Source organism: Camarhynchus parvulus, chromosome 4, assembly GCF_901933205.1.
Source record: "Camarhynchus parvulus chromosome 4, STF_HiC, whole genome shotgun sequence".
In the NCBI taxonomy this organism is placed as follows: domain Eukaryota; kingdom Metazoa; phylum Chordata; class Aves; order Passeriformes; family Thraupidae; genus Camarhynchus; species Camarhynchus parvulus.
This window is the reverse complement of record NC_044574.1, coordinates 36129374-36142339: the sequence shown is the minus strand read 5'-3', so window position 1 is coordinate 36142339 and position 12966 is coordinate 36129374. Positions and strand designations below refer to the sequence as shown.

At 43.3% G+C, this 12966-nt stretch overlaps 1 protein-coding gene across 3 annotated transcripts; it reads left to right on the top strand.

Annotated features, from left to right (window-relative positions):
- Positions 1–5340: 5340 nt before the first annotated feature.
- Positions 5341–11246, top strand: LOC115903725 (collagen alpha-2(I) chain-like). 3 transcript variants are annotated; one of them, XR_004060722.1, is made up of 2 exons: positions 5341–5936; positions 9021–11246. XR_004060722.1 is itself a non-coding variant. In XM_030948380.1 (2 exons), exon 1 carries the CDS (start codon positions 5364–5366, stop codon positions 5913–5915), a length of 552 nt encoding a protein of 183 aa, XP_030804240.1. In that variant the 5' UTR covers positions 5341–5363; the 3' UTR covers positions 5916–5936; positions 6125–6339. The 3 variants fall into 3 exon arrangements, 1 of the variants encoding a protein (XP_030804240.1); XM_030948380.1 differs by lacking the exon at positions 9021–11246 and adding an exon at positions 6125–6339; XR_004060723.1 differs by lacking the exon at positions 5341–5936 and adding an exon at positions 7490–7976.
- Positions 11247–12966: the final 1720 nt, after the last annotated feature.

The following is a 12966-nucleotide window of genomic DNA, read 5'->3' as shown; positions in this document are numbered from 1 at the left end:
AATTGTAGAAACAGGTAGATAGCTGATTTTAATTCCTTGACATTAAACTAATAAATATTGGTGTCTGAAGTGATGTTGCTGTGTTATCATCATTTAATGTTATAACTGGACATTTTTGCCTATCTTATATCTATCTAATTACAATTATGTAACCATAATAACAGAATTAAGGAGGCAATCAGGATAGATATTTTAAATCAAGACTAATCCTTGGTGAGCAGTAATCTTTCTTTTAGATAAAATGCATTTGTTATGGATTCTACAAAAAAGTATATTCATTTGGTTTTTTAGTCCCTTTTAGCTCTGTAGTAGGGAAAAATAAATTGGGATCAGCACAGAAATCTTATCTTCACTAGGTCGGTGGCATGGTTTAGAAACAGGTTAGTGGCAACCAGATATACAGTGGCTTTTACTTGCCTTTCATCTCATGTCTATAGTGTTTACTTCATAAGACAACTTCAACAGACAATATCAAGAGGCTTGGGCTGCTTAAATGTTATGTCAGTCAGTCTGTGCTTTTCTCGAGTATAGCTTAAAACAATGTATTTCTTCTCTTCTCTGTTTGAATTTTTTTTTCCTTTTTGAAGAATCAAAAAGGAAAATTTTATTATCTCCCTTCACAGAAGGGCAACATTTGTTTCTTTATTTTTGTATATGAATTTACTACAACAGATAACAGGATATTGCAGTCTTTGTGATGATTTAGAAGCAAGGGGGGGTTCTTTCTTTTTCCTTTTTTTTACGTGCTGTTTCTTTACCTCCTTTGCTTTTGGTTTTGCTCATGTTGGATTGACCTGCACATGTGCTGTAGGCAGTCTTCTGGCTTGCATGCATACCCACACATGTGGTGCCTATACCAAGAGGATCCACCACGAGATCTGCATGCACTCCTGCAATTAAAACTGCTCTTGTTTAAAAATAGGGCTTATTGACACATGTCACTACAGACAAACAAAAGAAAAGAAAAAAACAACCTCAAATTCAGTGTTTCCCGAGAGAGGAATGCTCAATCCTCTAATGGATTGATGCTAATATCTGGGAGAGAGGTCTGTTTTTGTGACTGCTTTTCACTTCCCGTTTCTCTACAGGAGGAATCCTAGGACTGTGTGGGGTAGGCTTTCAGCTTTAGAAAACACACAGAGCCTGCAGAGCCTGCACCCCAAATACGTGCTCATTGCGTATTTTGGGGATCATCAATGCGTGTTGTTAAGATCATTTTTGGTTTTCTGATAAAGAAGTAGAAATAATCATACAGATCACAGAAAAACAGAAGTTTCTAAAAAACTGCATATTCACCAGTTAAAATGGCAGTTGAATAGCCTGCTAAAGGAGAATGTTGAACACTTCAGTCTTAAAAAATTTCAGAGGGAAATCACATGGATTCTTTTGAGATAACATTTATAATTCTGATTATATGTAGAGCAAAAATGCGAGCTTGGTGAGTTTCGCCTGAATTCATATTTTGTTCAGAAATTAGTTGTACTAATAAAATAGTTTAGTCTTAAGAAGGAATAAAGAAAAACCTTTTATTACTATAAAATTTGACACCAAGTTTTGCATTTTGTAAACCGCTATAATTTTTTATATAATTTTACTTTGTCATCAGAAAAAAAAAAATTCCCTTCTAGTTGTGCTTTACTGCTAAAGGTATGAAAATCTGTTAAAAAGGTAAATTTACTGTTAAATGTATTACAGAAGTGAAATGTTAAAACACTGCATTGGTATGTTGGAAGCATTTAATTTTGATAGGCATGATGTATAGCTAGGGAAGTAAATGTACTCAAATTATGCTGTCTTTGAAAGACTAGGTAATTTAAAAGTAGATTATCCAATGAGACCGAAGTAGTAGTTGTCAAATTTTCAGGAAGTAATTAAACAAGCAGAGGGTCTCTCTTTTTTACTGGCTGTTTCTGGGTTGCATAGAGATTATGAAGAGAGACAAGAAAAATGACAGAGCAGGCTAAACAGCACATCAAACTCCCCTTGAAGAAAGCTTTTTTTTTTTCCTCTTAGTGACTTTCTGAATAAGCTAGGTAATGTTTTATGGTATTTTTCTTGCAGGTATCTGGTAAAATGTGCTCTTTGGAAAAGCAAGAGACACCACAGGCAACTTCTTTTTTTTAATACCTCTTAACGAAATCTGTGTTACTCCAAGAGGCTTCTTGCCTATATATGGTTTGGTTTTGTTTTGTTGTTTTGTTTAAGATTTTTGTTTAGATCTCAGTTCTTCTGGTTGGCTGCCATCTGGCACTCTGCCTTTTCTTTCCAAAAGTAGGGCCACAATTGCTTGTCCAGCTGCTGCTGGTGCTGCCAGCTTTCACACAGCTCCACACTCACAGAGCACCTCAGTCCTTGTCTGGCACACACAGCCTCACTTTTGCTCTGCTTTTCCCAGTTTGCATGCTGCAACACAAAGTAGCTGCCCCTGGGTCTGTCAGCACCATAACATCAGGCAATGAGCTGGGGTCTCAGTTTGGTGAAGAAATGTCAGTGCCCGCCCCTCAGAGCAGAAAGCAAGTGCCAAGAGTGGGGATGAAGTTAGATGATAAAACACAACCCTCTGGCCAGTGTAAACTTGGAGTGCAGGGCTGTACCTTTTTATTTTGCAAATTCCTATGTAACCATTTTAGGAATCAGCCCTCCAGTATCTAGGTAGTAAGTGCTGTATCAAATCAAGACGTTTTCTGACTTCAGGGAGATGAGAACAATGAGTGTCCAGCCATTAAAATTGCTTTCATGATAATTCTCAAATCCCTCTTTCTCTGTGTATTTCAGTAGTGCAGATGCAAGAAGAGAAATCACAATGGTTCCAACTTAGAAGGTGAGGCAGCAGATCAGATTACCTTGAGAAATCAGCAGTAAAACCTACCCCTGACCTTTCAGGAAACCTCCTGCAGTGTCTCGTGCCCAGATTTGTCATTGCACACACAGAGCAGTAAGGGACCACCTGGGGCCATTGACAGGGACCTAAGGCAAATCTGATTGGCCTCCCAGAAAAACAGGAGGAAAGCATAAGGATTTTGGATAGCCAGACTGACACTACAATTACCTACAAGTAGCCGCTTCTCTCTTGACTTCTTCTTAGGCATAAAAATTTCTGCTGCGAATGTTCTGTTGACCTTGCCCTTTTCAGTTGCACAAAGAGCTAATTCTGACCCACAGCAGCCAGTGCTTCAGCCACTCTCTCACCTAGTGCTAGGACTAGTGTGGAAACTTTCCATATTGACAATAGAGACTCAAAAGGCCTTCTTCACCTCTTCCCCTTCTTTTTCTTGCCCTTTCATATGACAGACTAATGCAAGACTTCTCTCTAAGACACGAGGATTTATATGTGTTTACCTTACCTATTCACTGCTTTAAACTGTGGGATGTAGACTACTGATTAATGTTGCTAACTACTGAAAAACTGCTGCTGTGCTCCCTGGGGAGGACTGGAAGTCACCAAAGGGATCTCTTGTAGGCTATAGCTGTCTGTGCATCAAATAGTCTGATAACATTTCCATAACAAAGCCTTATAAATTAACTAAAAATTAAATCCATGCTTTCATTTTAAAAGTGGGAACATGAGAAATTGAGTAAGAAGAATATTTTATTTTTTTTTAAACAGTCGCCTTAAATATTTTTGGTTCCACATCTCATGAGAGGGGGGACATCTATTTTAATATTAAATTACCGTCTTTAATTATTATCTTATCAGCTTCATATTTCTACATGAAAAATGCATTTTCAAAATACTATTTCTGGTAGCTGGAAAATTAAGATGATAGGAAATTATGACAGTAGGTGAAGGTGATAGTTCTTTTTCTGAAGGACTTCTTCAGACACAGTTGTAATGGCCCAGAGTAAGCAGAGAGGCCATTGCTTTTCTGCAATGTGGCACCATCTGATTTGCAGTGTATGCATGGCTCTAGATAGCACTGAGGACACTAAACACACCCTTTTCAGCCCAGATAGGCACCTGCACATCAAGAATATTCCACACCAGTTGTGAAAGACACTTCCAACTGCATCCACAACGCACAAGGGAGGCATCAGAAAAAGTACTGATATTTGTTAGAGAGGTGAATATTTGTACATTTAGTTTCAGGATCCTTTAACAGACTGCTTTTTTTTTTCTTTACTGAAACAGATGATTAGAACAGACTTGTACTGTCTTTGGAGTTACCAGCCTGATGTTTTTTATGGAAATTATCCTGGAAGCAGCGTCCAGGAAGAGGCTGACTTCAGAAGAGGCTGAATTCTTGCAAAAAAGTTTGGGACTGGTGGGGAAAGGCTCCCCTTGATACCAGGGAAAGAAGTACCTGAAAGGTCACATTTGAGAAAAGAAATGTTTGAGAGTTGCTCTGCATGTGGTAGTAACACTGAAAGCTGCAAACTGCAGATCATCAGTAGATTTTTATGTGGCGATCACTAAGAGATAGAAAATTGGAGGTGTTAATCACAGTTGGTATTACTGTGGGTGAATGAGGGATTAACAGAAGGGGTAAGATTGATTTGCATGTGTTTACACAAAAGCATGTGTCCGGAGCATCCTTTGGTATTATGCACTCTCTCAAGTTAAAGAGCTAAATTCTTCAAACAAGCGCACTGTGAATAAATTCACAGTTCTAAGGAAAGGGTTTGATCGTATTAATTTTTCTCTACATTAGGGGAATTATTGGGCATTGATTATAAGCGCAGGGAGAAAACTTGTGGTTGTAGGTGAGACACCAAAAAGGCTTGAGATTTTTTTTCCAGTCAATTATCATATTAGGTTGGCTTGACAAAGTCTCAGCTTTATCCACAAATAAATATAACTAGTTTTGGGGACCCTGTTTGATCCTTTGGCTTCTGTGCAGAGAAGCCAAGGCACCTCATTTAAAAAGAAAAACTCCAAAAGTGCAGTGTCTTTTCATCAGGTTTGTTTGCACTTTTCCTGTTTCCTTGCCCGTCTGCCCCTGGTGCTGCAGGAGCGTTCCGCTCCCGCTCCTGCCCAGGAGCACGGCGAAGTCTGACCCCCTCCCCGCAGCGGGACAGCTCTCGGCGCCGCTCAGCCCTGCGCCCCAGTCCCTGGGCTTCTCCCAACACTTTTTTCCTCTTTCTGTCTGTCTCCCTTTGGATGGGGGAGACGGCCGGGCGAAGGGAAATCTCCCGCGGGCAGGACCAAGGGGAGCCCCTGAGCTCCCCCCGCTTTCCCCGTGCTCTGGCTTTCCTCTCCCTGAAGCCCTGTGTACACAAAGGGCTCGCCTCTGCCTTTCAATTAGGTAACCGAGATTTATTTACTTTTACTCTTTCTCCCGTCCCTACACGTATTTGGTGTCTGTAGCTCCTGTCAGCTTTGGGATTGGGTGTTCTTTTGATTTTTTTTTCCTCCCCTCCTCCCTATGAAGTTATTTTTTTTGCATTTCCCCGGAGGCAGTTTTAAATCAAATGTCCGTGTAAGGGAGGGCTCCATCCAGCCCGACTCGTACACCCAGCGGACACCCCGCCGCTCCGGCCGAGCGCCCGACCCCGGTCTGGGCAGTGCGGGGGTGCCCGAGGAGCCCCCGCGGGCTGGGAGCGGCTGGCGGAGCTCAGCCTCGGTACATACCCCGGGGGGAAAAGCCACCAACAAAAAAACCCCGACAACAGAAAACACACCAAACCCCGCAGGGCTGGAGAAGGAGGGTTTGCCCGTGTTTAAGGAGCTGAGGCGGGGTTGGGCGACACGAAGTATCGGGGCCAGCGCTTGGCACCGGCGGGTCCTGCGGGGCTCTCCCGGAGCGCCTTATATGGCGGGGGCGGGGGGCCCGGCCCGGCTGCCGGCCGAGCCCAGCCCGGGCAGCGGGTGCGGGGCCGCCGCGGGGCGCGCGCCTCGTGTCCTTCTAGGGGACACACGGAGCGGACGAGACGGGGATCTCCGAGGAGACCCCATCCGCCAGAAGGGAGGACCATAGCAACCTTCCCGGCCACGAAAGGTAAATGAGATTTGGTCTCTGTTGGGGTTGTGTAGTTGTTGTTTGGAACTTTTTGTTTGGACTCGTTTGTTTTGTCGTGGGAGTTTTTCTGTGTGTGTGTGTGTGTGTTTGTGATTAAAATATATATATATATATATTTTTTTTTTTTCATTCTCTCTCTTTTTCCCTCCTCTCGTGGTTTCCTGAAGGGCACGGACCTGGCGTGGGGAGGCGGCCATTGGCATCCCGGGGAGCGCCGCCGCCCTGTCCCCGCCGGCTGTGTGTCCATGCCGGCTGTGTGTCCATGCCAGCAGTGTGTCCCCGCCGGCTGTGTGTCCATGCCAGCTGTGTGTCCATGCCAGCAGTGTGTCCCCGCCAGCTGTGTGTCCATGCCAGCTGTGTGTCCCCGCCGGCTGTGTGTCCCCGCCGGCTGTGTGTCCCCGCCGGCTGTGTGTCCATGCCAGCTGTGTGTCCCCGCCGGCTGTGTGTCCCCGCCGGCTGTGTGTCCCCGCCGGCTGTGTGTCCATGCCAGCTGTGTGTCCCCGCCGGCTGTGTGTCCGCGGGGTGTGACGGCGGGGTCGCGCCCCGCCGGCGGGGGAGCAGCTCGGGGACGCGGAGTGCCCGGCGCTGCCCGCTCCCGCCGGCAGCCCCTCCGCCTCCCGTCCTCCTTCTCCGCCCGGCCCCGCGCTCCCTTTGCTGCCGGCCACCGCGGGCACTCCGCGTCCGCTCCGAGGCTCCATGCGTGACTTCGGGAAGAAATTAAGGGGAGGAAAGTCGAGGAATTTTCTGTTCGGCATTGAAGAGGGGAAAAAGAAAAACCGCGGGTTCGGTCACCTGCCCTGCGTCCTGACCGGAGGAGAGCCCGGCCCGGCCGGGGCTGGGGAGCTTTTATTGCCCATAAATAGTGCCGGGGGAGCGGCCGGTAATGCGATCAGGAAGGGAGGCATTAGGCAGAGCGGCGCTCAGGCACCGGGCGCCCACAAGCGCGTTCTCTAAAGACGCTTCGAGGCGAGTGGCAGTAAAGGTTTTATTGGTAACTGAGAAGCGCCTCGCAGCCGCAGGTTTGGCATTAATGAGCGCTTCGGAGGGTAGGAATTACACTGCCGGGCTGGCGGCGAGACCCAGCGGGCAAAGGGCGCTGCGTGGTAGGAACAAGCATTTAGTAAAGGAGTTAGAGCCAGATGAATGCCGGATTTCAGCCTTCGATCTCACGGATAAGTCTTTTAGTAACTATGAAAGCAGGCCAATAATGTTTATAGTGGAAAGAAAAATATTTGAAGTTATAAACTTCTCTAATAGCTGAAAATTAACTTTCGACAACAAGCGGGATTTCTCCTCCTCGTTGATTCAAAGAAACGTCTATACTTAAATTTTACTCTAAAAGATCTACGATTTTAAAAATAACAGCACCCCGCAGGGCAATTTTCCACATATAGAAGAACTTTTAAAACCAAACCGCAGCGTTGCCTGTGGGCAGACGCGTTTAAAGCCGGTGAGAGCAGACCATCCACAATATTTATGTTAGGATTTTCGGGTATGCAAGGAGCACAGGAATGTTATTCTCTCCTGCAGATCCTGAAGTCCTTCCTACAAGATTTGCTTTTTGATCTGCTTGTTGTCAAGTAATTAGTAAAAGGAATTACCCACTCCGGCGCTGTGCCTTCAGGTACCAGAGGCATTAGGGTTGTAAACTTCGCATTTTCTGCATATCTCCGGCTCGCCTTCCTCCCCCATCAGCAGCGCTCCTTTCAGGGGGGTTAAATTTTAATTTAGTTCCTTGTGAGCTGTGAAGGGATGTGTTATGTCGCCGTCTCTGCACATTTGAAGTTAACAGACTGGTTGCAGTGACTTTTTTGCCTCTCCGGGCAAGGACAGAGGGGGTTTCGTGGCGAGGCAGCGCTGCCGGCAGTCCCGATCCTGCCCCGGCCAGCCCCGCGGCAGGGCTGGCAGGCACCGAGGCACCGCTGGCAACATCGGATGGCGCGACCATCAGAGCAACTTCCACTGTCCTTGGGAAGATCTCCTTCTGTCTTTGAAAATATCTCACGCGAATTTCCCCAGGTGGACAACTGTATTTTAATATACTCTGGAATATTAATGTTACCTTGGGGGGCGGGGGGAAGAGAGAAAGAGAAGAAAGCAAAGGCACTTGTAACTAATTATCTTTGAATTTTTGCCTTTTCTCGGACACGGATTTAATATCTTAATTTATCCGTGCAAACGAAAACAGTAAATACAGAGGTATGGATTTATAAAGATACCTAAATGAACGCAAAGTGTGACTGTGTGAATATGGATATAAGCAGTTTTGTTAGAGCACTTTAACTGAAAAAGAAGAGAAGCTGACGAAACGATTATCGCTTTATCAGATTAAAAGCCGTCTGTTATTTTTAAATGTTTAAATCCCTTCATCAGGAATAGGGCTGTATTCCAAATGATGAAATAGAGAAATTTCGCTTGTAACAGGGAAAAAAACCAAACAAACAACAAAGTCAACAAAGAAATAAACTACTCGACCCCCAAAAGATTTTTTTCACCTTCCTACCTCCAAAATAACAACAAAACCCCAAAGCGTCTGAGAATTTTTTGTTTTTATTTTGATTTCATTATTCAGTGCTGGGATTTAACAATTACAGGTTGGAAAACCTATCTGAAAACAGTAGGGCCACGCTGCAACAAAGGTCTGGCCAGCATTAATCTAGTGTTTGGAAAACACTTGACAGTTGCGAGGGCTTCCCCCTTTCCTTCCGTTTCTTTAAAAGTCATCCCTTTCAAAAGGGAATCACAGCCCCTATCTCTGTTTCTCCAGATAGATTCCCTTCTCTGTCTCTCCCTCTCTTTCCCCTTGCATGAAGGGGTGAATTGAAAAACCATTTAATTATTTTCATTCTAATCGCCTTAATCCCCCTTATACTAGGAGCAAATGATGATAATGGGATCCACATGGAAAAGAGCCCCGGATGGGGGGGAGGGCAGGGATTCTCCCGGCCCTGGCCCTGGCAGGTGGAGACGGGCGAGGCGGGGCGGGATTCTAACATAAATTAAACATCGGACGAAGCCTTCTTAACCCGCGGGCAACTTGTCGTCATTTTATTTTTGCTCCAGGTGACGCGGCTGTGAAGTGACCCGTTTGTCACTCTGGGGGAACAGGCGACCCTCCTGAAACAGAAGAAAAAACAAAACCCATCTCATTCCCCCCCACGCCATCCCCCCGCCTCCGGGGATCCTAAGCAAGGACAAGCTGATTAATTCTCCCGGGTCGCCCCGGCAATCCCCGGGGGCCGCTCCGCTTTGCCGCCGTCCTGCAAACCCTCCGCCTGAGGGGGCTCATCTGCAGCCCGAGGCCAGCAGGAGGAGGAGGAGGAGGAGGAAGAAGAAGGGTAGCTCGCCGGCGGCGTTAGTTATAAGCACCGCCGTGACAGTTCTCCTGTCTGAGGCTGCAGGAATAGAGCCAACGGCGAGATCACCGGGCGCTGGCTTTTCTTGGGGCGTTTGCAGAAATGTACAAATACGGGGCCTGCCGGGTTTCATAAACAACTTTCAGGACACAGTCAATCAATCATGCTGGCAAGAAAGCAGACCAGGAGCCTAGGATATATACAAGGCATAAATATATATGTATAAACCCTGTCAATTTTGGAGTAGTTACAAATTTTTTTTCTATATGCCTAAGGGAGACCGCACCTAGAAAGATTCTGACAAGTCAGGAAATCACAGTGGAAAAGTAGAAGGTATTGTTAGAAAGTTATGGTACATTGTATGTTTTAATATCAGCAAGAGAAATACTGGAAAACAGAAAGAAAAAAGTGTCTAAGCAAGTCAAAGATTTATAAAAAACATAAAATATTATGCTTACAGTCAGAGAGACAATTTCAAGAATATGTGGCTGAAAGCATGAAACCTGACCACTTTAAAATACAATGCAATAGATATATCTGTAAAAGACATGAGTTTACCAGATTTTCTAGCCAGCAAAGTATTCTTTATGTTGCAGTCATTTCTAGTCTTAATTTGAAACATATTTTGTATCTAGGGATAGGTCCTTGCAAATGCACTCTGCTGTTTTGTTCTGTTTGTTTTTTTTTTTTTAATGATCTTTTGATAATAAGAGCTCTGCACAGCACGGAGTTTGTGCTCTCTCTTTCTGACACTGAGTCTTTTTCTTGCAAAAGGACATGTGTGAACAAGGAACCCATAAAATGAACGGTGCAACAGTTTTGAACATCCCAGTAATGCAGAAAGAATAGTTGCACATCAACGTAGGAGAAAGATAATCAAGTTTCTGGACTTACAAGAGAAGGACATAATCTGTGCTGGTATAAATTAGGAGTTCCACTGAAATAGAGGACTGGTTGGTACTGCAGAAATTGAGAGCTGTTCTCATGCTGCTATGATCCAAAATAGTGGCTCCTTCTTCTGCATAGTGAGCATTGAGGAAAGCCTGGGCAATGATGCTCAGAGAGCAGAAGCTGCGCTCTAGGAAAAAGCATCCAGAGGAGCTTTTCCCAGCTGGTAAAACCTGCCGAACAAACTTGTAAAATTGAGGACCAGAGTATTGATTTTGCTTAGGAAAGACATTGTGGACTGCATTGCCTCTATGGCACTATTGTCAGGGACAATTTTTTTTTTTTTTTGAAATTACTGCATTTGTTGTGTAAGTTTTTGCATCAAGAATAAACCTGGTATTTGGTCATTTCACTCTGTGGTTGTTATCTGTCAAAACAAATCCTATAAGGAGCCGAAGCCAAAACCTACTCAGGTCAGGAGAGTGGTTTTTGGTGATGACCTTCCAAGCTGACTGGACTTTGGAGATATAAATAGTTGCAAAATTGTGTCACTGCCTTCTCAGAAACTTAGTGTGTTTAAAGATGTGTATGGTCAGAAGAATAGGGATTGGGTTTACATCTAAGACCTTCCCCTTTTAAGGACTTGTGTTTAAAATGGATGGATCATGTCCTTGTTTAAAGGCAGTTTCATTTTTATATAATAATTTATGCTTATCACCATATAAGAGAATGCTTCATCAATTACAGCTTTATTCTTGTGGATACAATGTATTGTTTTTCATAGCAATATATTATGGAGGCTTTTCTCTGAATAGTGCCTTGATTTGTGTTGTGTAAGACTGACATTATGAGTGATAACTGTGTATTAACTGACAATCTCCAGTCAAAATACCATATAAAATATAAAAATTAAAGTAGTATCTGAAGATTCTGTAAATACTTAATAATTTTATTGTTATTTTAATGTTGCGGAAAAACTGTGAAAGCTCAAACACTTTTTATACCCTCAAAGATTCAGTTTGTTTTGCTGGGGCTTTTTTTGTATTCCGGGTTAAATGATTGTTAAGACTAATATAAACAATCTTGTCTGGAAATGAAGAAAGTGAAAAGGGAAGAAAGGGGGATAGAAATACACTGTATGTATTGAAAGTGTCAACACCTCACCCCTTCCACACCATAACCTGGCTTCCTCCTGCCTTTGAGTATTCCTTCTAAACTTTGTAATATGGCAAGGGACAAATGTCTTTCCAGAAGGTTTTACAATGCTACTGATTCACCAAAGGCAGAAGTTTGTCAGAAGTGCCTGCAACAGCAGACAGGTTACCTCATCAGCCTACTAGCACACAAATTCTCCTGTGCTCCATTATGTGATACACTTGTGTACTGAGGCCTGGCTACAAAGGGGGTAAAGCCAAATGGGTGCTTTAATCACTGCTTGAGAAAATTATAGTTATAATCTAATATATATAGTTACATACTAAAACTGAGACACCTTTTCCTTTACACCAACATACTGCTGCACCTGTACAGGTGGGACTCTGCTATTTATTTTACAGATCTCCTTTGCATCATTGAATTTGACTAATTCTCTTTTCCCTGAGGTAAAAAGCTTTATGGCACTACTTGTACAAGGTAATGGTATTATTAGCACTACTTGTAATGAGCATGAAGCCTCCAAAGTCTCAGCCTGCTTTTGGCTCCTCTTCTTTATTGAGAATACTTTATCCAAGAAGATGTGAGAACACTGCTTTGTTTCAGTTGGTAACACAGTGACATTTGTTACCTTACCCAGTGTGTTGATCATGGCTCTGTTAGGAGGTGAGTCATTTAAGATACTTCTAAACCTTTACTTCTTCCAAGGCAATGATATCCTGAATCTCCTCCCTTGAGTTAACCAATTTGCTTTTGGCAGAGGCAGGGCAACAACTTTACTAGGGTGTAACTTGTTAGGTGTGCGGCAAGGAAAATGCAGATAAGCTTCTCCAAGTATTATCTCATATTCTGTATAAAATTCTTCTTAGTTCAAACTCATGGTGAACAACTTCTAAAACAGACTAAAGATCATTAATTAGCATGAAATTAATTAGCAGATGGTTTTGGAATGGATTGAAGCTATTGACATAAAACTGTCCACTTTGCAACATGGGCTTCCTTTTCTATTGCTTTTGTATAATAGAACTGCCTGTACTTAGAAAATACTGATACTCACTGACAGTACCTCTTAATGCTAATCTCTCTTGTCTCTGTTATTTAACCACTGTGAAGATATTACGGAGAACACTTTATATTTTAAAAATAACAAGATTACATGTTGTTTACTAATTTGGGGGGAAGAGGTATAGATTGCAAAGAAAGACTGCTCTGTTTCCCTGTGGACAGCTGTGGAGGGGCACAGATGTGTTGGGCAGGGCAGAAAAGCTGTTATGTTACTGCAGGAAAGAGGGAGGATGAGGTATGAATATGTCTGGGACCCGGTATCCTCTTACAGAGACCACCCATCTCACTTCAAAACTTTTGTCTTGACCTACATTAAAACCAACAAATTTTAGCTTTAATGAAGTCTTATCACAGAAAATTTCCTTTGCTTTTTTTTGTTTTACTAATTTGAGTCTTTAGACTCAGGCTATACATCTTGATTTATGAGTGACAATTTAACTTATTAAATATCACTAATTTAATTTTCAATACATTTCAGAGACTTTATGATTTTAAATAAAATCTGCCTTACATAGGAAGCCAGAATAATGTCTATATTTCATTTAGAT